General features: G+C 46.4%; 1 protein-coding gene across 1 annotated transcript in view; it reads right to left on the bottom strand.

Annotated features, from left to right (window-relative positions):
* DNAAF8 (dynein axonemal assembly factor 8) overlaps positions 1-22,384 on the bottom strand; it is a gene marked incomplete at both ends in the record, with an annotated part of 86,355 nt that overhangs the window by 20,277 nt on the left and 43,694 nt on the right. Inside the window, 11 exons of the mRNA XM_082292121.1 lie at positions 1,390-1,559; positions 3,442-3,495; positions 4,927-5,001; positions 6,644-6,970; positions 8,197-8,391; positions 9,913-10,041; positions 12,790-12,934; positions 14,218-14,372; positions 17,297-17,403; positions 19,255-19,486; positions 21,615-21,759. Of these exons, the coding sequence (XP_082148247.1) occupies positions 1,390-1,559; positions 3,442-3,495; positions 4,927-5,001; positions 6,644-6,970; positions 8,197-8,391; positions 9,913-10,041; positions 12,790-12,934; positions 14,218-14,372; positions 17,297-17,403; positions 19,255-19,486; positions 21,615-21,759 (1,734 nt within the window). The remainder of the gene's footprint in view (positions 1-1,389; positions 1,560-3,441; positions 3,496-4,926; positions 5,002-6,643; positions 6,971-8,196; positions 8,392-9,912; positions 10,042-12,789; positions 12,935-14,217; positions 14,373-17,296; positions 17,404-19,254; positions 19,487-21,614; positions 21,760-22,384) is intronic.

Raw genomic sequence — 22,384 nt, 5'->3', positions numbered from 1 at the left:
GACAGCAGAAAGCATTTCCCACTGTCTGCTCCCCCTCACCAAAGGCAGACTATTCTCTTTGCTTCCTCACTTCCAAACCCTGCTTTTTTCCCCTTGAACAAAACCCCAACAGTCTGTAATTTTTATCCTCATTAGTCACCAGCTCTTCAAGGCAACTGAATCAATGCTCAACAGCTGCTCTGGTGTGTTGGAGAACTCCAAAAACAAGGACGTTTTCAGGAAACAACATTTCCTCACATTTACCCCACATGCATCTGCATTGCTTCCTGAGGATATTTGGGGGTTTTAAGATGTTTTCTGTTTCAGATGATGAAAAAAGCATTTTGTGTTTAGCTCTGTGATTAAATAACATTGGGAAGCACATCCCCATCAACCCTAACGGCCACTATATCTCTCTTGCCAGTATAAATATTTAAAACTCAGATGCTTGTGCTCACTGCTATCATGCAGAAGGCATTAATTGTTCCAGAGCACTGCCTTGGCACGTGCCTGTTTTCTTCTGGAAGCCTCTATCAAGAATTTCCAGGAGATAATGTTATAAACTTTCCAAACTTAACCCAAGTGCAATATCAATTATAAACGTTTGGTTTCTGTAAAGTCAATTGGTTAAATGTCTTCAGGAAACCAATCTAATAACACAGATTGTTTTTCCCCGAGGGAAGGAAAAAAAAAAAAAAAATCCAACTCCTCTGAAATGGCCAGAGTTCATTTCCCTGGCTTTCACAGTATCCTTACACTCGGGGTAGGAAATAAAAGGTTTCTAGTGCCCTAAAAGAGCAGAAACAAACATCTATTTACAGCTAATCAACCCCACAGTGCCCTAAGATTTAAGAACCCTCTTTATTGTCTATCAGACACGAGCAAGGACAATTTTCTCTCCTCGCAGGTGATTTCTCCAGGCTGGCTCCCAGGACGCAGCTGTGCCTGCAATGTAATCTCAGGTAACTGCACCCCCGAGATGTGCGTGCCCTGACAGGGCAGGGAGGCTTTCCCAGCTTTAACCACATGCAATCAACGCAGGCACACGTGCTCCCGGGATGTGCCCCACCTGGAATGACCTGGGGAAGGAACAGAGGACACCTGTTTGGCAGGGAAAGAGGCAGAACTGAACGGATTCCTGGGAGGTCCGGATTGCCCATATCCTCCCCAAAGTTTTGTTTGGGAGAAACCAGGGCTGCGTCTTTATGGCGTGTGATAAAAGAAGCCCTCAGCATGTCAGCTCTCTTTGTGCTGATAAGGTACAGATCTGATTGTTCCATATAGCTCGCTCCCAGCAACAGCTCCGAAATCCCGGGTGGGAATTGCTGGGGTTTGCAGGAATGGATTATCCCCAGCTCATCCCTTTCCCCAGTCCAGCGGTAGCACGGAGCTGCCACTCCCGTCACCAACCTGCTGCACCTCAGAGGGCAGGAGAGCCGAGGCAGCGGCCGCTTCCAGGCTGAGGTGTTTCATTCCGACCACGCTGAATTTTTCCAGGTGTAGGTTCCGGAGGATCCTTGGGAGCCTGCGGCTCCAGACACCGGGTTTGATGAGCAGCACTGTGCAGAGAACCTGTGCCCCTGGAACAAAGCGCTCGGTGAAACACAGCGGGGTTTGTTTACTGCCCTGGGCTGACATCTGGGGATGGGGGTTAGCGGAAACCTGGCAGGAAGTGCACAAAAATCCCAACGAAACAAGTCCATAAAAAACCCGGGCATACAGGATTATTTATTTGGGTTCGCTTTGTTGGATTTTCAGTTTAAAAATATATCTGAAACAGTCTAGGCTTGGAGGTTTCTCCCCCAAGGAAATCTGCTCCAGGCCTAAAAAGTTTTTGTGGCAGCCCTGTCGGATAAGACTCGAATCTTTGTATTATAGATTAATGTTTTCAGAGAGATAAAGTATTCCCTTTTACATTTTTCATGTGAACTGTGATGATTATGTGATGTAATCCTTGAGTAGCTATTCCATTCTTACTCTGGTGTTCTGTATATTTTAGAGCTCTGTTTCAGAAAGGCACTAACTACCCTGACAGGTCCCAATTAATGTCATAAAGCAATTATGAATAGAGTTGTGTTTACCAAAATTGACATTCCAGCAAAAACTTTCTGCTTCTCTCCCAGCAGAGCTGCCAGGAAAGTGCAGCACTATGAGGAACAGAAAACAAACCAGACCAAGAAAGCTTTGCTGTCTGATGAAAATGGATTTAAAGGCAGAAAATACATAAATTCCATTTTAAAATGACAGCACTTTCAAATTTTAAGTCTTGCTAAAGTACTTGCTACTAAGAGTATAGTTAATATTTTATCCTTATAACATCTTTTGGAGATTTATTGGCAAGTGCAGTGTCAGAAGCAGTCTGTGAGGCCCCAGGAACTGCTGGTGCTGAACCACATCACTCAGCACAAGCACAGGGGAACAACCTACAGGCTGCTGAAACTGATCCAAGATGATCTGGAATGTCATTTTCTGTTTCCTGTACACCCCAGTATTAATTATACAGATGTCAATGCAACAAAGCATTAACAAGGCTACCTGGAACTTAATGCTGTTATTTCCAGGTGACGAGCAGGATTCATGGCACAGAAACACAGGATCAAAAATAAAAACCAAGATTATTTCCTCCCCACTTGATATGGAAACTTAACCCTTGTGCTGCAGGGAGCCCTCCTGTTCCAGATGTGTTTTCCTCACATCATTCCTGAACAGAAAGGTTCCATAGCAACAACCTGGAAGTGCAGGAAGCTGCTGGGCTCAACCTCAGCAACCTCACCCATGTGTGTTATGTAAGCACTCAGTGGTCTCCAGATGTTTTCCTCACCATCTGCTCTGTTTTTGGGCAGGTATTCTCGTTCTTCTGCTGTGTGAGTCACTACCTGCTGCATGTTTAGGGACTTGAGACACTTCAGGAGGATTGCCAGCTTGGTTTGGTCACCCAGAGCTGGCTTTCTCTCCTCAGAGATTTTAAGTAACAAGAATTAGAGAAAATACCACTAATTAGCAATGGAACAACCTCTGCTGATCATGAATTACCAGAGGTACCTGTTTGGCAACACTCAAACCTGCCTGATCTCCATCTCCAGTTCTGGCTGTTCAGAGCCCTTCCCAGTTTTCCTGGTCTTTCTCTATTTTGTAATATTTTTTAGATCCATTCCTCACAATCCTTTCCATTTTGCCTCCCCCAAAAATTATTACATAGGTTTTGATTTCATAGCCTGTGAAAATAGAGTTTCATTTATATGCTATTTATAGATAATACTTCAGATAGGTGTGACTTCAAATAAGTGTGAACTCAAGCAGATACCACATCTCCTGGCATGCTTAGAGTGCATCCCTGCCTGGATTCCAGCCTAAGGAAAATGTTGGTGTAATCCTTTTGCTTATTTTGGGCTGGCACATCCAGCTGATTTATCTCCACCAAATTCTTGTCAAACCACATTTTTCCATTTGCTCTTCTCTCACCTGCTTGCAGGTAGGAAAACAGGGATTCTGCTTGGCACCTCCAGCTCTCACCCTCTAAAGAAGAGAAGCAGATTTGAGTGAGTTTTGTGTGTTCTGAGACGACCTGAGAACTGTACCATCATCTCTCCATACAGCAGCCAACATTACAGTGACACACAGATATTTTAGGGTGTTACACTGGGACATGGATGGGTTGATTTCAGATGTCCTGGGACACCCTGGGCTGGGTCACACCCAGGAGCACAGGCTGATCAGGACTGCAAATCCTAAATCATGTTGGATCTTGGTTGTCTTTTCTGGGGTTTCAGAGAGTGGTAAAAGTGGTTTTAAATCTATTTGTGCTCCTAATATTCCACAGTCAAGTCAGATGCTGCCCTGTTTCTGGTGTTGCCAGAGCTCAGGTGTTTTGTCTGATGTTCTCTCAGAAACAAAGAAGTGCTGTGGATCCTGAGTGGTGCTGGTAAAACCTCCCTGGCCTTCACCAGCCAGCCAGGAATGGCTGCTCCAGTGGTTCTTCAGGAGAGCAGAGCAGGATGAAAGGAGTCTGGTGAATCAGAACTTAGGACAAAAGCCAATAGAAAAATGTTTCCTTCAGTCTAATGTAAAACCTACAGTGACCTGGAGAGGTGAGTAAAATCAAGGCACTTCAGGTACATGTGAATTGAGAAGGTACCTAGATCTAGGGCACAATGAGGGGAATCCTGCATCAGTTTGATAAGAGACTTCTTTTCCAGTGACTGGCAAATTTAGCCACTGTGACGTGCAAGGTAGATAAGAGAACTAAAATCTGTTTGTCAAAACAGAATTACCTTTTGGTTTTTTGTATTTATTACTGTCCAAAATCCCTGGCTATCTATTTTCCAGGGCTAAGTATCTGGAAGGTGTTTAGCCAAAGTCGTTTTTTTCCTAATGAAACCTCTTTCTCTTTCAACATGCTTGATGCAATAATAGGAGCACAAATAGCAGGTGGAACCAGCCCTAAGGTCCTTGCCTTGTCTCATAACTTTTTAGCTCACATCCTCCCATCTTTTTTCCTTAGTGCTGGGGTTATCTGAAATGACTTTGAGGATCTGTGAATCCTGTGGTGACCTGGGCAGCGCTGGGATGTAAATGACAGAGGAAATGCACCTTCTGCTCTGATTTCACCTCTCTAAAACATCATGAAAATCATCATTTCTGGGACCTACACCTGAAAAAGGCTGCTAAAGAACTGGCACTAATTACTCTTCCACTCACTTTCCACACCATCCCTCAGCAGGGGCATTCTCAGGACTGTAGAGAAGAAATGATGTGGCAATACCACCTTCCCCCAGCACCAGGTGGATCCCACTGGCCTTTCCTTCCCAATTGCCTGGGATTAGGATGTCTGACCAAAGGTTCACTAACCCCATTTCAATGGCTCTGACTGAGGACATACAGTTTTCTTCAATCTGTTTAAGAGTCTAAAGTGACTTGCTTTTTCCTCAAGAGGCAACTGGTGCTTACCTGTGGCCTTCCCTTCAGTCCTGGAGCTCCTGCCAGGTGGTGGCAGGTATTTCCCAGCAGGGCGGTGTTCTGCATCTGGAAAAGGAAAGACAAGTATCTTTATGGATTCACAGATGGGAAACCTTCACTGTCTGGAGGGTGACAAAGGTCATTTTATTTAGCAGGGCAGGTGTTCAACATTCTACAAAATGTTGAAGAGCTGTTCTTGAGCACAGAGGCCTCTCCATTCCTCCCACAACAATAAAAACACAAGTCAAAAATGGAATTACCTTATAAAAGAGATAGTGCAAGTTGCTGAAGTTGTGCCTCAGCTGTGCTCCTTTGTTCCTGACAGTGGCTTTGGTGGGAATGGCTGGCCCTACCATCACAACCTCCCCCAATAAACTGAGCTTGCAGCTCTGCTTCCCTCTTATCCTGCCTTTCCATCTCAAGATAACTTTAATTAAGGGCTGCAGTGCATGAATTCTTACAGTTTTAGACACCACTCTGGGATGTCTGATGCCTTCCCTCCTGAAGGCTCCTCTTCCTGCTCACCAGTCTCACAGAGAACACCCCCATAGTTCACTGACAACCCGAACTTGCTGTGAGCCTAAAGCCAGGACCTTTTCCCAGACAAACCTTTCTTCTTGGTATTCAGCAAAGCAAATTTATTACTGCACACTACACAGGCACAGTGGGTTTGACACAAGTGTCTAAGTTTGTGTTGATGACAAAGGACTTTTCTTCCCCAAGGAAAGATAAAGGAAGAGCTGTAAATTCAAAGCACGAATGCACTTATGGGACTGCATCACTCCCTCTCAGCTGATACATGGTGTTACCACAATCTTTGATTCCTCTCTGCTTCTGAGTAATCATAAAATCCCAGAATGGCTTGGGTTGGAAGGGACCATCTTGTCCCAACTCCCTGCCAGAAACTGTCAGGCTCAGAACTGTTTCTCTCTGGGTGTGAGGAGTCAGGCAGTCCCAATTCTTCTCTGAATATTTCACATTAAAAGAAAACAGTGGGAGCTTGTAGTCTGCTGCTCTAAGCCATGCAGTATCAATAACCCCACAGTCTGCACAGTGATTTAGTTTTAAGAGGCATGGCTATACATTTCCTGCTACAGGAGGAAACTATCAAATTTACTGTGCTGAAAGATCGATGCTGGCACACATCACTGAACTCTGAGAAGCTTTTGACAGCAAAGGTCTCCATTCCTCTCTTCATTCTCCTCCAGGATATAAAAAGGAATTCTCAAGAAATCTGTTTTCTTCGGCTCTTACAGATTGGTCACCCCTTCATCTCCCTGAGCACAGGGCAAGGCTGAGACATCAAGCCAAAAGCCTGGCACCACAATTAGGGGCCCACATTTAGGTGGGAGAGCTCTTGGCCTCTGTTCTTCAGTTTCTCTTACAGAGGTAAAATGTATGGTATTATTTACTGCTCCTGCCAATTGCTCTGGTATCTAATTAATACTTATGGAGTACCTCAAGATCATTAGAAAGGGCACCAGGCCAAGCACAGCCACATTAATTTAATAGGTCACCTTGTAGATGACCTCAGCTGGCTCCTGCTGCTTTCATTGCCTCATCTTAATTCAGCCAAGCACAGAATTTACCCCCAAATTATGACTTTTTTCTGTGCCTGAGAAAACCCCCAGCACTGGATTCCTTTGTCCAAGTTCAATCAATTCCCACACACCCCGAGGATAATACAAACAGTAAAAACGTGCCTTACCAGTTACAAAATCTGCCTCTGTGAAGAAGAGGATGGCTTGTCTGAAGGTCACCTCTGGGGTCAAGGCCATTACTGCCTGTGGGAGGCTGTCACCCATGCTGAGCCTGTCCCTGCCCTGTGTCCATCCCTCCAGTGCAGCTCCCAGGGCTCGGAAGGCGTCGATGCCCCGGAGCACGCACACCAGGACAGGGTTGGACATCAGCGTGTCCAGGCTCCTCTGCCAGTGAGTGTCTCCAGCCTCAAAAGGGGTTATTTCCCTGGCCTGACACCGAGTGAGATGGGGCAGCCACTTCAGCCCTAGGAGCTCAAATCCTGAATCAGGCTCTGCTGCAAGTCAAGAAAAATGTGTTTAGCACCAGACAGCAGCTTGTGTTTCGTAGAAGCTGGGCTTTCTTTTGGACACAAACACTTTAGTTTACATCCACTTTTTTCCTACAAGTTCCAAGGCTGTTTTGACTTCTGTTTCATCCAGAATAGACTTTAATGCACATACAGGAATATACCAGGAACACCCACAAGATGTAAGTGCTAAGAAATGACATTACAGTGAAGAACAAAAAATGGGCTATCTGGGAAATCACCAGGGAGCCACAGGGGGCAAGTGCCATGATTTGATTAGAGAGCGCAGCTGATGGAGGAGAGCTGAAAGGGAATCACTGAGAGTACCCTGATAACAGTGTGGCTTGGCACAGCATAATCCATAATTATGGATCCTTTAGCACCTCTCGTAATGCTTTAAGCAGTGTTCATCATAGTAATAAATACAACAGAATGCTGACTTGTCTCTAAAGTAGTTTCATTGTTGTTGGGTTTGTAAAGTTGTCTTCTATGTAGCAAGGTACTTAGGGCTCAATCCATGAGTGCTGGAAATTTCTGTTGGCTCAGATCTCGGATACAGAACATCATAGGATTTCAAGTAGTATTTTGACATCGTTTTAGGGGAGTTGGATACAACACAGTGTGAGACTGGGGCAGACTTGTGCCCTTTGTGCCTACACCTCCTGTGTTATCACACTTCAGTGCAACCTGCACATGAAATTACATAAACTCCCTGCCCTGCCTAGGGCTTGACAGCCCTTTTCATGCCTGTGTGAGCACCCAGTGTGGGGATGGCATCGCTGCTCCTCCCACGGGGGAACCGGAGCGTGAAGCACCTTGGTTCTGCTCACCAGGGCTGTCACTGGACACAACAGAGCCTGAGACTCCCAAATTCCTGTTCCAGTTCCAGCCCAGCCTTACCTGCCAGTGCTCAGGGAGGGACACGTTGCTCTGTGTTACATAAAAGCTCAGCAAGCCCAAGCACTTCTCAGAACTCATTTGATGCTCTCTGAAGCAAATGATGCCCACCTGAGCTGTTTGTGACAAGCAGTGTCACCTTGCCCATAACAAACCAAGATAAATTCTTCAGCTCTTTAGGCAGGTAACAAAGCAACCTGTTCTTCCTGAGGCCCCTTCCCCACATTTTCCATTATGTTCCTGCTATGCTAAAAAGAGCTACCCAGGATAAACTTTCCTGCCCAAGGTCTCCAACCCTGCCCAAGAGCTGGGATCACCTGCACTCCGAGATTGATCCTTGAGGCCAGGCAGCAGGATCTGCTGCAGGAGCTCTCCAGCACTCTTCAGAGCCTGCATCCCAACCACTGTCAGCATCACCACTTGCTCCATCCCGGGCTCAGCAGCGTAAGTTCGGTGGCAGAGAAAATCCAGAGGAATGTGACGGGGCTCTGGGACTGAGCTGAGGTTTCCTCCTGCTCAGGAGAGCATCAAAACAAAACTGTTACCCCATGAAAACAGATCTCAGACTTTTTGCTGTGAAGGAATGGTGTAAATCTCAACCAGCATTTCACTGTCTGCTCATGCTGCAGCTCAGGAAAAGCCTTCTGAATGAGGAATATTAACACAGCAAACTCCCTCTAATTAGTCCCAGTCCTTCCCTGGAATTACATTTTGCTGAGTAAAGCAAATATATTCCCTTGTAATTCTGATATCCTTATTCACACCATTATGCAGAGTTGATAGATCTGTACCAAAATGATTTAAGGCACCAGTTTTGGGTTGATAACTAATGACTGACTTCACATTAAATCAATACCTGATTTTGCTTTCTAGGACACTGCAGGGCAAACAACTGGGAGCTGATTTGGGGACTGCTGTAACACTGCTTATATCCACAGTCCTGTTGGGAACAGCACAGCCTGGAGAATCCCTGGCCCACTGGAAATCCCTGTTTCATTCCATACTGATTTACTACATGATTATTTAACCAATTATATCAATAAACATTTCTTTACTTATTCCTATATCATAACATTTCATGATGCTAGAGAATGGTGAATGACATGCATTTAATTTTTATTTTTCCATAGGATTTAGTGTCAGTTTGGTTTTGGAGAGCAATATATTTTAACTCAAAGTCCTGGCATCCAAATTTTCAAACAATTAAATTAAGCTAAATTAACTTGCTGAACACATAAAAACCCACAACCCGTAGTCAGTGAAATAAACAGCTGCTTTTTTTTACTCCAAGTGTACAGAACTAGGAGGTTTAAGACTCGCCCATGTGAGTCATAGATTAAGAACAGAAAACCCATTTCCTTGCTGTTTGAAATCCTATCAATCTCCCAGCTTTGAATGAACGAGTTACCAAAGTGAATACAACTGTATAAACTGAAATTAAGAATATCTGAGTAAAATGAGATTGAAAAATGCCTTTTTCTGCACCTACAGAACCATAGCTGCCAGCATTTATCATTTCAGCACATTCCAATTTTACACACAACCACCAATTTATCTCATTTTAGTATTTTGACTTCTCTTGAAACTGTGGCAATAAATATGTATTGATTGGCTATTAATCTTTTAATTTTCTTAATTAAGGCTTAATTGGATGTTATTGTGTCACATTTCAATAATTCCTTTTTGCATGTATCTTTTCATTTACTTTAAAAAGGTATTTTCATTTTGATTTCCATTGATTCTTCCATGAGAGTTACTGAGATTGACTGGCAGCAGAACAGTAAATGAGCTATTACAGACAAAAAGCATATTCCTAATGGTTTTATTCAGGAAAATCCCTTGTTAACGTGGCTGCTCCATCCCTGCAAGTGTCCAAGGCCAGGTTGGATGGGGCTTGGAGCAACCCGGTCTCATGGAAGGTGTCCCTGCCCACGGGAATAGATGAGCTTGGAGGTCCCTCCCACCCCCCAGCATTCCCTGAGTGGCTGATCCCATAAAAGCCAGGACAGAGCAGTTCCCCAGCCCTGACCTACCCAGGCTCTGCAGCGAGGCCTCAGCGTACGGAGCCCCGTGGAAGCACAGGGAGGGGTCCGGTCCAGCAGCTGCAGGGGGGATGCTGTGCCCGCTGCCAAGGCTTGGCTCTGGCAGCTCCTCCATCAGCCCTGTGCTCAGAACAGCAGGAGATGTGAGGAATGCAGAGCTCTGCTCGGCCTGACATGGAAACACTCTGCTATCAAATGTTTGAGTCACTGGCCGCAGCTCCCTCACAGACTGAGCTGACCCAAGACACTAAATGCCACTGAACCACCTCCTCTCCCCAAAATCACATGGACCACTTAGAAAGGGGCAAGGAGCTCTTGAAAGCTGAGGCTGGCCCACAGCTTGCTCTGGCTTTTTCAGCAGCACCCAGTTGTTTCTATCCCCTTCTAACTCTTGCTGGGAACTGAAACGTGGAACAAGTGCACAGATGCTGCCACAGAGCTCCTGAAGTAGAATAAATATCTGAACTAAGGTGGTGTCCACTAGGAAGAGTCCCAAATCTGAGCCCAGTGCTCATGTGGAGACCCTCATGGTGTCTCACACCTCCAGGCATGAGGCCAAAGTCCTGCAATCCCACAGGGCCCTCATGGGCAGGGAGGTGTTGCTGGGGTGACAGGCCTGAACAGAGACATCACGTTCTGCTGCTGTGATTTCCATCCCATTCCACTCCACTTTTACAGACACTAAGTGCTTAAAGCCAGCAATCTCTCAGCTCCCATTCTCCCTTCAAAGAGCTGGGCTGTGCACAGGCAGTGCATGAAGGTGTTGCATACAGTACATTTCCACAACAATTAGTTCAGCCTTCTGTAATAATATTTCAGGCCACAGTTTTAAAGGCTTGTTATTTTTTAAATTACTTTGTACACATTTGATTGCTTCCTACCGTACAAGCCTGTCAAAAATTCACTGTAGTGGAGCATGGGAAATGGATTATTGGTGCTAGAGGCCGATGGCAAAGCTTGGATGTCAAATGTACCACTGACAATCACCTGCTTCTCAAAATTCAGAAGGCGTGAGGCACCAAAAATGGGCCATCAGTGTCACAGCAGTATTGCCTGTTGTTTATTCAAACTCAGGGCATGGCAGAAAGTAAAGGTGGGACAAAAATGTATGATGTTTGAACCTCAGGACACAGATCCTCAGCCATCTATTTATCTGCTCTATTTCAGGAATAATTGTTGAATTTTAACTTGCTTTGAAAATTGAACAGTGTTCAAGACCTTGAAGGGGCAACTGTTTTTCATACTGATTACAAATGCAAAACTTCTCAGTGAGGTATTTACCCTACTCCAATCTTAGTGCTATTCATCACTTCCCAGAGGCCAAAACCAAAGCTTGTGTGGAAAGAATATCAGCTTCCCCTCTCCAGAGCTCTGGAATATGGACTAAGGTGTCTTTCTGAATCAGCTGTGAAGTACAGGACTGATGAAAATAGCACAGAACACATGGAAAGAGGAATCTGCAAAATCTGTCACAAACAATGGGAAAAACCCTGCGTTCTCAACCATGAGGGAAAATATTTTACCTTTGCAGACTACCCTTTGGTCCAGCCCCATATTTCAAGTGGAAATTTCCCCGTGCAAAACATGAACACAAAACATCATCTGTGGCACTGAGGGAAGCAGCAGAAACTGCACTTTTTAATGAGCAACTTTCCTTGGGTGCAGAGGCAGCAGGTGACACGGGGCTGTAATTACTGAGCCATGATTAATCCTCTGTGTCTGCACACGTTTTCAGAACATTCTGTGATAGTCTCAGGAGAAAAAGCCCAGGACTATTTGAATTGTCATTGTTTCCCCCCCCCCCCAAACCTCTGAATGTTCTTTCCTGTTGTGGGTAGATTAAAGGAAGCTATTGGGCCGTGGATAAATGTCTCCATCGTGGGCTGTTTGGGATGGAAGGGTCACCCACAGTGACTCCTCCTTGGGAAGAGCCAAGCAGGGCAGGATTTCTGTTCCTTCCTGACCACTGCTGTGGCCTCTGATCTTCCCCACTTGAGATCAATGTCAACTGATCCTTAAGAAAACAGTAACTCAAGTAAAGATCTAAGGCAGCAAGTTGGCTGATTTTTGGCAGTTCCTTCATACAAAATGAATCACCTTTGGGGTGCTTGGAAGTCACAAGGATGCAGGACTCGAAGCTGGGGTTGGTAAGATCAGATGCTGCCCTCAGGCTCAGTGGCACAGCTGTGTTTTAGCTACCCTACCTCTCTGGGCAAAAAGAGTTTCTGAGAGGAGGTGATTGAAGGCATAAAATCACAGTAAGTGCTGAGCTGGGAGGGACCCACAAGGATCATTGGAATCCAACTGCTGGCCTTGAACAGGTCAGCCCCAACAACCTCCATGTGCTGGGTGTGAGATGCCAATGTCAGGCCCAGCTTGGAAGAGTCCAGTGACAAAGCTCACAGATCCAAACAGGAGGTTACAACTCCACATAAAGGAAAACCACTTCCCATAATGGTGGAACAAAGGCCCAGAGAGGCAGGAGAATCTCTGTCCTTGCAGATTTTCAGGACCTGACTGAAAAAAAGCCCTGAGCATCCTGACAGAATTCATTGCTGATGCTCTGCTGAGCAGGATGTTGGATGAGAGGCCTTCTGAGGCCCTTTCCATGAGGAACTGCTTGGTGATTCTAAGTTCAAGAGGACTCCAGAGCTAAAGATCAAACAACTGGCAAAGGTCAGGCAGCTCTGTTGGATGTGTAGTAGTGACTGATTCACACGTTGGTGTGAAGATTCCTACAGCAACATGAGCATATTCCCGATAAAGATTCCCTGCGCTGCACAGCTGTGGTTGGACTGCTAATGTGGAACTCACACACAGTGAAATGCAAACCCTCTTTCCCAGGTGGCTGGGCAGGGCAAGCATTACCTGTCAGCAAGGCAGGGATGTGATGTCTGGCGTTCTCCTTCCTCAGCAGCAACACCAGGCAGTGCCTGCGGGCTCCAGCAGGGACCTCTCCTCCTGCAGGACCATCAGGTGAGCTTGAACTCTTGCCAGGGCAAAAGACAGCAATCTGAAATAATGAGGGGCAGATTGGACTGCTAAATCCAGATGTAATTACTACAGGGCTCAAGCAAATAGATAAATTACAATGGCATAACAAGATACAGCTCCCCAGTGAGCCACAGATCTCCAATATCTGGGTGTTCTGCATCATCTTTTCCTGAGACAGAGAAAGTTAATTTAAACTCAGCAAAGAGGCTTAACACAAAAACATTCTGCCCTGCAGCTGGGCTGGGCTAAAACTACAGCAGCTGTAACTCAGCTGATACGTGGTACCATCCTTAAGTCACTCAAAGATTATCTGGAGTCCCAAATGAAGGGATGATTTTCAGAAATTTTAGCTCCAAACAGCACATTGGAGCCATGGTTGATGCTGTTAACTCCTTAATGGTCACTTGACCCACTTGACCCCAGCATGCTCCAAATATCTGGCTGTTTGGGCTGTAGTATTCCATAAATAGGTTATATACATTCTACAAAATACTATGGGCAGGGACATTGTTATTCCTTAGGCTTGATCACAGAATGAGCAGAAAAGAGGGGATTTGAGTCTGATTTGCAAAATTATGCATTTCCTGACTGACATAGCAAAGAATCCTCAGCACGATGACTTGAAGTGAGGGGTCCACTCCTTTGTGAGAGAAGGTGCCATATGATTCCTGTGGGATTTATACTGTAAGAAGTGCAGCACTGGACTTCTTGCACATGTTAAGTTTGACTGCAACCTTGCATTTGTGATTATTGCTGTTTCCTTAGGCTGACTTGTCAAAATGCCAAGTACACTTTACCTCAAACCCATCACCGTGTTAGGCAGAGCTTCGAAGGAAAAAAAAAAAAGTTATTTTTGCAAGCTCTTTTTGAAACCCATCTGGAATGCACTGAAGTAGGGGACTTCATGCTGAAATGCCCAGAGGGACTGTGGAGTACATCACCAAATATCAGCCTGTTAGTGAAGACTCTTCTCCTGAGCCACCTCTGCAGATCAGAGAGTGGTATTTTGGTTCATGGGGCTACTGCCAGCTCTTGCTTATTCTGACATCAATGGCAAAATTCAAGTTTGTTTTAGTAGGAATAGGATGATGAATTTACACTCCTGTTCTCCATGAGAGGCCAAGGCTTTGTGGAATTTTCCTGCAAGAGAAAAAGCCAGCACTGAAAGCAGCCAGAGCACCACTCACAGGAACAGGAAGAGCTGGAAAAGAGAGAATGGGTGTTCTTGAGCACTTACTGGAGGAGTGCTGGCACGATTAGTTGCAGAACAAGGGGTAACCCCGGGCACAGAGGGCACAGTACCTGCCCTGTTGTCATGCCCAGCACAAGGGCTTGCTGTGCTGACAGCTGGAGCTGGCGCAGTCCTTGCAGCACAAAGCCCCGGCGAGCACAGGTCGAAAGCACAGCCCCATAGGCACGTGGAGGTACCACAGGTGACACCAGCAGAATGATGTCCCCTAGATCAAAGAAAGGGCAAGAAAAATAGCATATTATTGTCACAGGAGCTGTGGCATCAATGCAAGGCAGCTCTCACGGCAGCTGCCTCCACCTTGAAGCAAACAGCTGCATCCTGAGCAGTGACCGTGTGGTTTACGGTTTATTTGCTGCATCCAGCTCATCGTGACTGCAATCCAAGGCCAGCCTAGAGTGGGACAGCTTATGGCATCATCAGTAATGTCTTTATGAATCAGCGAAAGGGATGAGCCAGTCTGTCTCCCCAGCTCTGGAGCTGCTCACACGCAGCTGTCAGCACTGCCGGGCTGGGGGAGCCGTCCCCAGCACTCAGGGCAGGACTGAGGCCTGGTAAGCCTGACCACACTCTGAGTGACCAAACAGGGCAACAAGAACTACTTGTTCTTGATCAATTAGTCCACTCCAAAGAGCATGAAGCAGCTCTGGCCATTCCTCTCTGCTCTCATTCCTCTCTGCTGTTACTGGTGGTCTCAGCCTGCAGCTGCTTCTGCACCACCTTCTGCTTCCTCTTGTCCCTCCTTTATTCCTGCCTTTAACCTTCATCCCAGACCTGTATTGTGGCACAAACTCCTGAAGCTCTGGGCCATCTGTGATCTCACCTTTGGTTTGGTACCATCTGGGGCCACACAGATTCCTTGGACATCGTGGTGATGGTACCAGCCTGCCTTGTCCTACCTGAGCCTCTTCCACCAGGTCTGGCTGCTCGAGCTCTCCTTAAATCAGTACATAAGATGGTAGACACAGCTGGAATTCACCTTGGGTTAGAAACTTGGGTTTTTAGATTGTTTTCCAAGCTGAATCCCAGGCTCACTGCCAACCTTGAGCAAGCTCAGGAGAAAGAGCCTCCAAGGCCTCCTAAGCAGCCCGAGCCACATCTTAAGCACTATGAGACAAGCTCAAGACTTTTCCCTGAAGCCTCTGATCTACCTGAGCTCTCTGTTCTTACCATGACCTCCATTATTACACTTTCTTAGTCCTAACATAGCTTTTTTAACTCTCACAATGTATATTCAGATCTCCAGAAGCTGCCAAGAGTGAGCTCTGAAGACAAATCCTCAGTGCCACTTCTACATGGGTTTGCTCTCCACTGCCCCAGTAATTTCTCTTATGTTTAACCAACCAATTTAATGAGATTGGAGGATTTTTCTCTGTGCCCCAATTGATTCTGAGGGTAGGATAGTGAATATTTCATTTTTTCCCTAGACTTTGCGATATGGATATCTGTCCTGCCAAGGCTCAGCCTGGAAGTTCAAAGCAACAGCACTAAAAGAAGGGGAACCTTGTATTTATCACTAAGGATGGCACAGGCAGGGTGGTTCTTTGTCTAAAATCTCTGCTTGGCTTTATGGCTTTAACACTGGCTTTTAGCCATATTCATGATATGGGAACTGTCAGAATCTAAGATTGTTGGTGGGAAGATTTTGGCTCCTCTCCAGTTGATAACACTTTTAAAAAACACTTTTTGCACACACATATCCCAAATCAACAAGGATATCTGCTTGGGTCACTAAACTCTGATTTACTGAGAAGGGGCAGGTCTGCTTAGCTGCAGTACCTCCGCTCTGCATGGGTAAATATTCCTGTCTCCAAGAGGAGCTACTGGAGACCAGAGGGAAGGAGTCAGTGAATGTTTCTTTTCCTGAAAACCCCAAGGGTGTCTGCTCCCAGACCAGAGCTTCAGCTCCTCTTGTCAGAGCAAAGTTATCTGAGGAGCAAAGCTTGACAGTGACTTCTGAGGCTCCATGCAGATGGAACGTGGTGTGGTGGAACTGAGCAGCCCACAGCAAATGTGAATCATTAACGGCCATAAAAGGAAGGGGAGGCAGCAAATGTGACTCATTCCATCAGTAGCCACCAGCTGCCATCAATCCCAATCCCAAATAACAGAGCCAAGGGCTGGCTGCCAAACTACCTGAGTTAACATGTGCCAAAAGATGAAAAACTGTCTCAAAATTGGTTTTTTCCTTTCTCCCTTCTCTATTTTCCTTCCCTTCCACTCCTTTTTCATTTTTTTGGCTTATGCTTTCATCCTTTTCTCATGGATTCTTTCCTTTGGCAATGTAATTCCCCATGCCTTCTTTCTCTGTCACTCCAATCCTGCTTTCCTTCTGCCATCTCCTCCCTGACAGCTGCTGAACTTCTGCTCCCCTCAGGCTTCATTCCTGTGAAACCACCTTCAGCTGGGGCAGCACAAACCAGCCAAGAGCTCCAAGAGCTTTGTCCAAAAATGCCCTGCACCCCAGATGTGCTGTGCCAGGCCCACTCCAGAGGATGTTGGCCTTTCCAGCAGCACCCCAACACCTTTTAGCCAGGCAAACCTGGATACAGTTTGCTGCTAGTTAGGTAAAAATTCAGTAGCTGAACACTGCTCCTGCAAAGGGAAAAGGGGGATTTGAGTGGAACCAGGTGATAACCCGTTGATATTAGTCCCATAAAGTGCTCTCCTCTCTGTGTGGTCAGTCCTGCCCTAAATGAAGCCTTAACCATCTAATTCCCTTGATTATAATATTCAGTCTTCACCAGGAGAGGCAGATGCCCTCTGATCAATATACAAACAGTTTCAGGACTCTGCTAGGTCTTCACATGACTGTTGCTTTGATGAACAGGCCCCTCTGTGCAGAAATTTCCTGTGCAGCATTTTTTTGTTTCTTTTTTCCCCCTTCAGTGACATCTAAGCAGCCCCCAGGACTCCAGCAGCTGCTCCCATGAGGAGGATGCAGTGGTGCCACTCCTTTGCTGCTTCATTTCAGGCAACAATGTCCCACTAGAAATTCATTCCTCCAGAACTGGTCAGGTCACAGCCCTGAGCAATCCAAGGAGGCAGAAGTGCCTTAGGTGGGCTGGTGTAAGATGATGTTATCAGTGAAGGAGAACCATAAACCCTCAAATTTCATTCCCTAACACTGACCTTTGGTAGCTGAGACAAGCATGGCTGGAGGTCGAGGCAGCATCAAGCCCTGGAGATCAACTTTTTCTTCATGTGCTCCTGCCCCAGCTGATGAAGGACTCTGAGAGCTGCAGAAAAAACGATAAATATTAAATGAAAAATATTAAAGGTTCTGACTCAAACCTACTTTCTGTGACAAATCCAAGGCCACAGGAGCTTCTCTGGTAAAACTGCTTTACTGGAAAAGCCATTTCAATCCCTTGTCCGTGACATGAGCTGCATCAAGGTCTCTCTGACTGAGTATCTTTTCATATTACTCCCCCTGAGGCTGTGTTCAATTAAAAGTAGCTAATGCAAAGTAGCCAGCTTGGCAAAGAAATCTGGGAATCAAGAAATATGCCAGGCTGCACTAGCAGAGCTTTTCCCACCCACAGACACATCCTAGTTGCTATTCACTTTGGGTTCTTTAGGCTGAGTTTAACCAGTTTGAAAGGTTCGTGTTAGGCAACAAGCACGATCCAGTCTGGCAGAGATGATCATGCCAGTGAAACTTCCACAACATTCCTGCATATCCAAAAGGACCAAATCAGGGCAGGGTGAACAGAAGGTGTGGTTGAAAGCCAGGGACTGTCTGGGAACAGTTTTGGCTGGGACTGTGAGCTCAGGCTGCTCAGGCAAACCTGCCTCATCCCCTGCCACCACCACGGAGCTGGCTGGAACACATCCTGCTTGCTCACTCCCAGGAGCCCACAGCATTTGCAAGTCTAATCTGAAAAGGGCAATCTGAGCTGCAGTTTGTATTCCTGTCTCCCAACAGACCAAATTACCAGCATTAGGAGAAGACAAGTGCATTATTTAGGATGTAGCACCGCTCCGGACTGAGTTATACCAACGGAGCAGAATTCATCATCTTTGTAAGAGGAAAAAAGCATCCCCGAGGAAAAGAAACAAATAAAGAGAAGGAAACTTGGCCAAATTGATTTTTTTTCACATCTTAAAAATAAAAATGATGAGAGTCGCTGGTGGTGGCCAAGCAGAGCTGAACTCTGACACACAATCCTCCACAGCAATCCACAGGTTAATTCCACATGGCTGAGCTTTGCAACTCGCAGAAAGCACTGACAGCACTGCGGAGGAGCTCACCTCCAGCCTGCTGCCTCTGACTGTGCCACCCTGCCCCCAGGATCAGGCAGGAGCCCTAAAAACCTCTCCAGAAGCTGTAGGTGCAGGGCCTTGTCTGAGCTTTCTGCAGCAGAGTTTCTCATGCAGGTGAAGGTTCATAAGCCACCCTTCATTTTCTCTCTCATCATCCTCCAAAGAACCTCTTCCTGCTGAATCCCTTTACCCGTTGATATGGGGGGACGTAGGGCAAAGCCAGGGGTTTCCTAGGAAAGGGTCACTCACTGGCACACAGCCTGGCAGCTCTTCTCCAGCACCAGGTTTCCAAATCCTGCTGCAAGAATATGAATAGCAGGCCTGGACACCAGGGAACAGGAAGTAACTGCCACTGTCCCACGCCTGACACATCTGGGACCAAAGAGAACGGCTGGAGCTGTGCCAGGGCAGGGTCAGGTTGGAGAGCAGGGAAAGGCTCTTCCCCCAGAGGGTGCTGGGCACTGCCCAGGCTCCCCAGGGAATGGGCACAGCCCTGAGGCTGCCAGAGCTCCAGGAGCGTTTGGACAGCGCTGCCAGGGATGCCCAGGGTGGGGTTGTTGGGGTGTCTGTGCAGGGCCAGGGTGGGACTGGATGATCCCTGTGGGACCCTTCCCACCCAGGACATTCCATGATTCTGTGATCTGCTGCAGAAGAGAGAAGGATTTCTGCAGACTGCATAACTGGCTTGGAAATACAGCAGCACAGGGATTGCTCCCCCTGCACTCCAGTTCTCCAGGACCTTCAGAAGGCTGCCACAGAGAGCACTGAGTGCCTGCCTGCCTCCATGGCTCACTGCCTGTGGAGCAACAGCTCCAAACCATCACCTGGAAGCTGGGGGCAGGATTCCAGCAGCTCTCCCTCCAAACCAGAGGCACAGCTCCCTGTGCACCCGGCTGGGCAGGGGCAGGGATATGAGAGGCTCCGCTTGGCTCCAGGCCTTGGGAGAGCCACGGGTGATGTCCTGCAGGATGCCACGGGCTTTGGGTCCTCTCACACCTAATGCCAACACTGGGGGCACCTTGCCAGGCTCTGAAGTATAGGAGGAAGGCAGCTTTTCTGTGGAAACAAACACGTGTGTGAGTAAAATATGGAACAACCCACCCCAAAGTCATTCATTCCGCTCAAGGGCTCTTTTCAGATCTGTCAGAGCCAGACCTCAACAGAGGAACCACCTGGTTACTATCCTGGGAACCACCTGGTCCCCTGTCCTGGGGGAGAGATGCTGGCAGCACCTGCACACTTGTACCCAACAGCAAACCTGAGGTTACTCAAGGCAGTCTGTTGAAGAAAGAGGAATTGGTTGCCTCATGTTCACTGGGAAAAGTTATTACAGAGCACTGGAGGTGTCCCTGCCCATGGCAGGGGTTGGAACTTGGTGGTTTTTAGGGTCCTTTCCAGCCCAAACTGTGACTCTAAGCCAGCACTTCAAGTTCCTCTTGTTCATGACCCCAAGCAAGGCTGGGGATTGAAGTAGAGACAGGACAAGAGCAGGGGCCTGAGGGAAGGGATGTTTTTGAAGGGGATCACAAACTGGAAATCTGGGGATTTCTGTTCTATATTATTTCCTTCTGCATCAAATACAGATTTTGTACAATGCTGTAAGATCCAGGCAAATATTTGATTTGCCACCTTTAATTTTCTGCCAGGATTTGAGCCCTGACTTCCCTTATTGCCTTCAACAACTTTTCCCTATGACTCTGGCAAACCTTTCTCCAGCATAGTTGGGGCCCAGGAAGTAACCCCAGAAAAAGCAAATTTGCCTCTGTTGTAGTTCTTACTGCAGATGTCAGAAAAAGCAGCAAGGTGTGTGATTTTCTTCCCTTAGGTTTAAAAACATATTCAAATGTATCACTTCTTGCACAAGAATCAGAAGGCAGTACACAAAGCTCCAGAGCAGGTAGAGAATGGAGCAACTGGCTGTAAATATTTAAAATAATAATTATAGAGTTATCAAGCTAAGGGTAAAAATCTAATTTACAAACTTGCACAGCAGTTCTCAGCTCAAATGAATTTTCTCTTCATACAAAATGTTGTTAAATAATGGTGCATGCTACAGAGCATTGAAGCAGATCTGCTGCCTGTCAGCTCCTAATGACTGCTGGTTTTATGGTTTCCTTATTCATTTCTGGAGCCTCCTCCCTTTCTGCAGCCCTCACCAGGAATGTGTTCTGTGCACAGCACCCAGACAGCTGCACCTGCAATCCCATTCCTCAGGCAGTCTGCTCCTATTGCTTGCAAATGCAAAAAGGGAGCAAGGAGACTGGGGAATTTTCTCTCATTAAGCTGATCTTCACTCCCCTTCTGCCAGAGGAGAAGGAAGCCCATTTCCCTCCCTCTCAGCCTGCCTGTGCCTTTCCCAAGAGAAGTAGATTGTCTGGGTGAGATGGTGGCACATCTGAACCTTCCAGGAGATTTTCCTGGCTTAGAAGGAAGCACAGGCCACAAGCAGAGGCAATCTCTAACCTCTGCAGCTAAGGGCACACCTGTTGCTCTGGTGTTGCAGTAACAACCAATAATATTCCACAATGCTTTAGGACAGGCTGCATCACCTCTGTTTCTCAAACGGAACAAAAGGAAGATGTGAGTGGTACATGCCAATGTTTGACACATTGGTGGCTGATGTTGAAGACTTTGTGATTTGAGTTCAGAGCCACAGATCATGTTTATTTACCTTATCCTGCTGCTCTCCCACCTCAGACAGGATTCTATTAAATAATGTGACATTTTGGTGATGGTTTATCAGCCAGTGCAATTACAGGACAGATAAATCAGTACTCCTGAAGTCCCACAGGCAATGAGACAGGGGAATTGTGGAAAAGGGAGGCTGAATTTTCTGCAGCTAAAACTTTCAGGAGTATCAGTGGGGAACTAAATTATTATGTTTAACTCAAATGAGTCTGTCCCTGGAGCTGAGGGTGCTGAAATGTGGGAAAGTTCACTGCAAATGAACAACAACTAAAATCTGAGACCTGAAAACTTATCAAGAGTTAAAAATTCAGCTCATGAATATTCAACACTGGGAACAGAAAGAAGGAAACAGTCAAAGCTATTCTAGAACTTCTTTTGGGGAAGATACAGGAAGTGCTAAAGCAACCCTCCTGCAAATCTGACACTCATCACCCTTCACCTCAGTGCTTTGCCTTCCTCAGCACCATGGAAGCTCTGGAGGAGAAGCAGAGCTCACCTGAACTCGAGAGCAGCAGGTCCTGCCCGGGGTAGAGCAGGCGGAGGCCACAGACATCCAGCCCAGAGCCCAGCAGCAGCTGCAGCATGTGATGGGTCTCCAGGGGACTTCGGAAGAGAGCCTCAAACAGCAACACCATGGCAACCTGGACAGCCAGAGAAAAACATGGGAAAATGAGGGAAATGCTTCCAAGTCCTCCACAACCTCAGAGCTGCAGCCTTGCTGCTCACCTGGAGTTCCTAGGATGGATCTGCACTGGCACAGCTACAGAGAGGCTTGGGTTTGGTTTCTGTTTATGTGCAGTTCACACAGGAGGCTCTTCGCTTTGGACTAAATCACAGCTATCAATGATAATTATAATTTAATCTATTTCTGCTGATATAACTGTGCCTTTTGTCACATAAACCTACTAGAAAAGAACTGCAAGGCCTCTGGGGCAGAGACCACAGTGCCTCCCTTCTGCTGGTAACTTTGTGCAGTACCATCTGCCCATCTTTCTGGATGATTAAATAATAATAGATCAACTGGTTGTGTCTCTGTACTTTTAACAGCACCAAAATCAATGTTAAAAAAATATCAAAAGGCAAACACATCACTGGTACTGTCCCAAATTTACATTTCAGAGCCTTCTTTATCAGCCTAATCCAATTCAGCCTATCCTGGCATGTAGGAAGACACACACCAACATGTTCTGAATGTTTATACCCAAAAGGGAAGCAAATCATTATTATTTTCCCCATCAGAAAAACAAATTGCTTTTAAAAGCAAGC

This window comes from Coloeus monedula, assembly GCF_965178545.1.
Source record: "Coloeus monedula genome assembly, chromosome: 16".
Classification (NCBI taxonomy): Eukaryota; Metazoa; Chordata; class Aves; order Passeriformes; family Corvidae; genus Coloeus; species Coloeus monedula.
The sequence above is the reverse complement of the archived record's forward strand: the minus strand, read 5'-3'. Positions and strand labels throughout refer to the sequence as shown.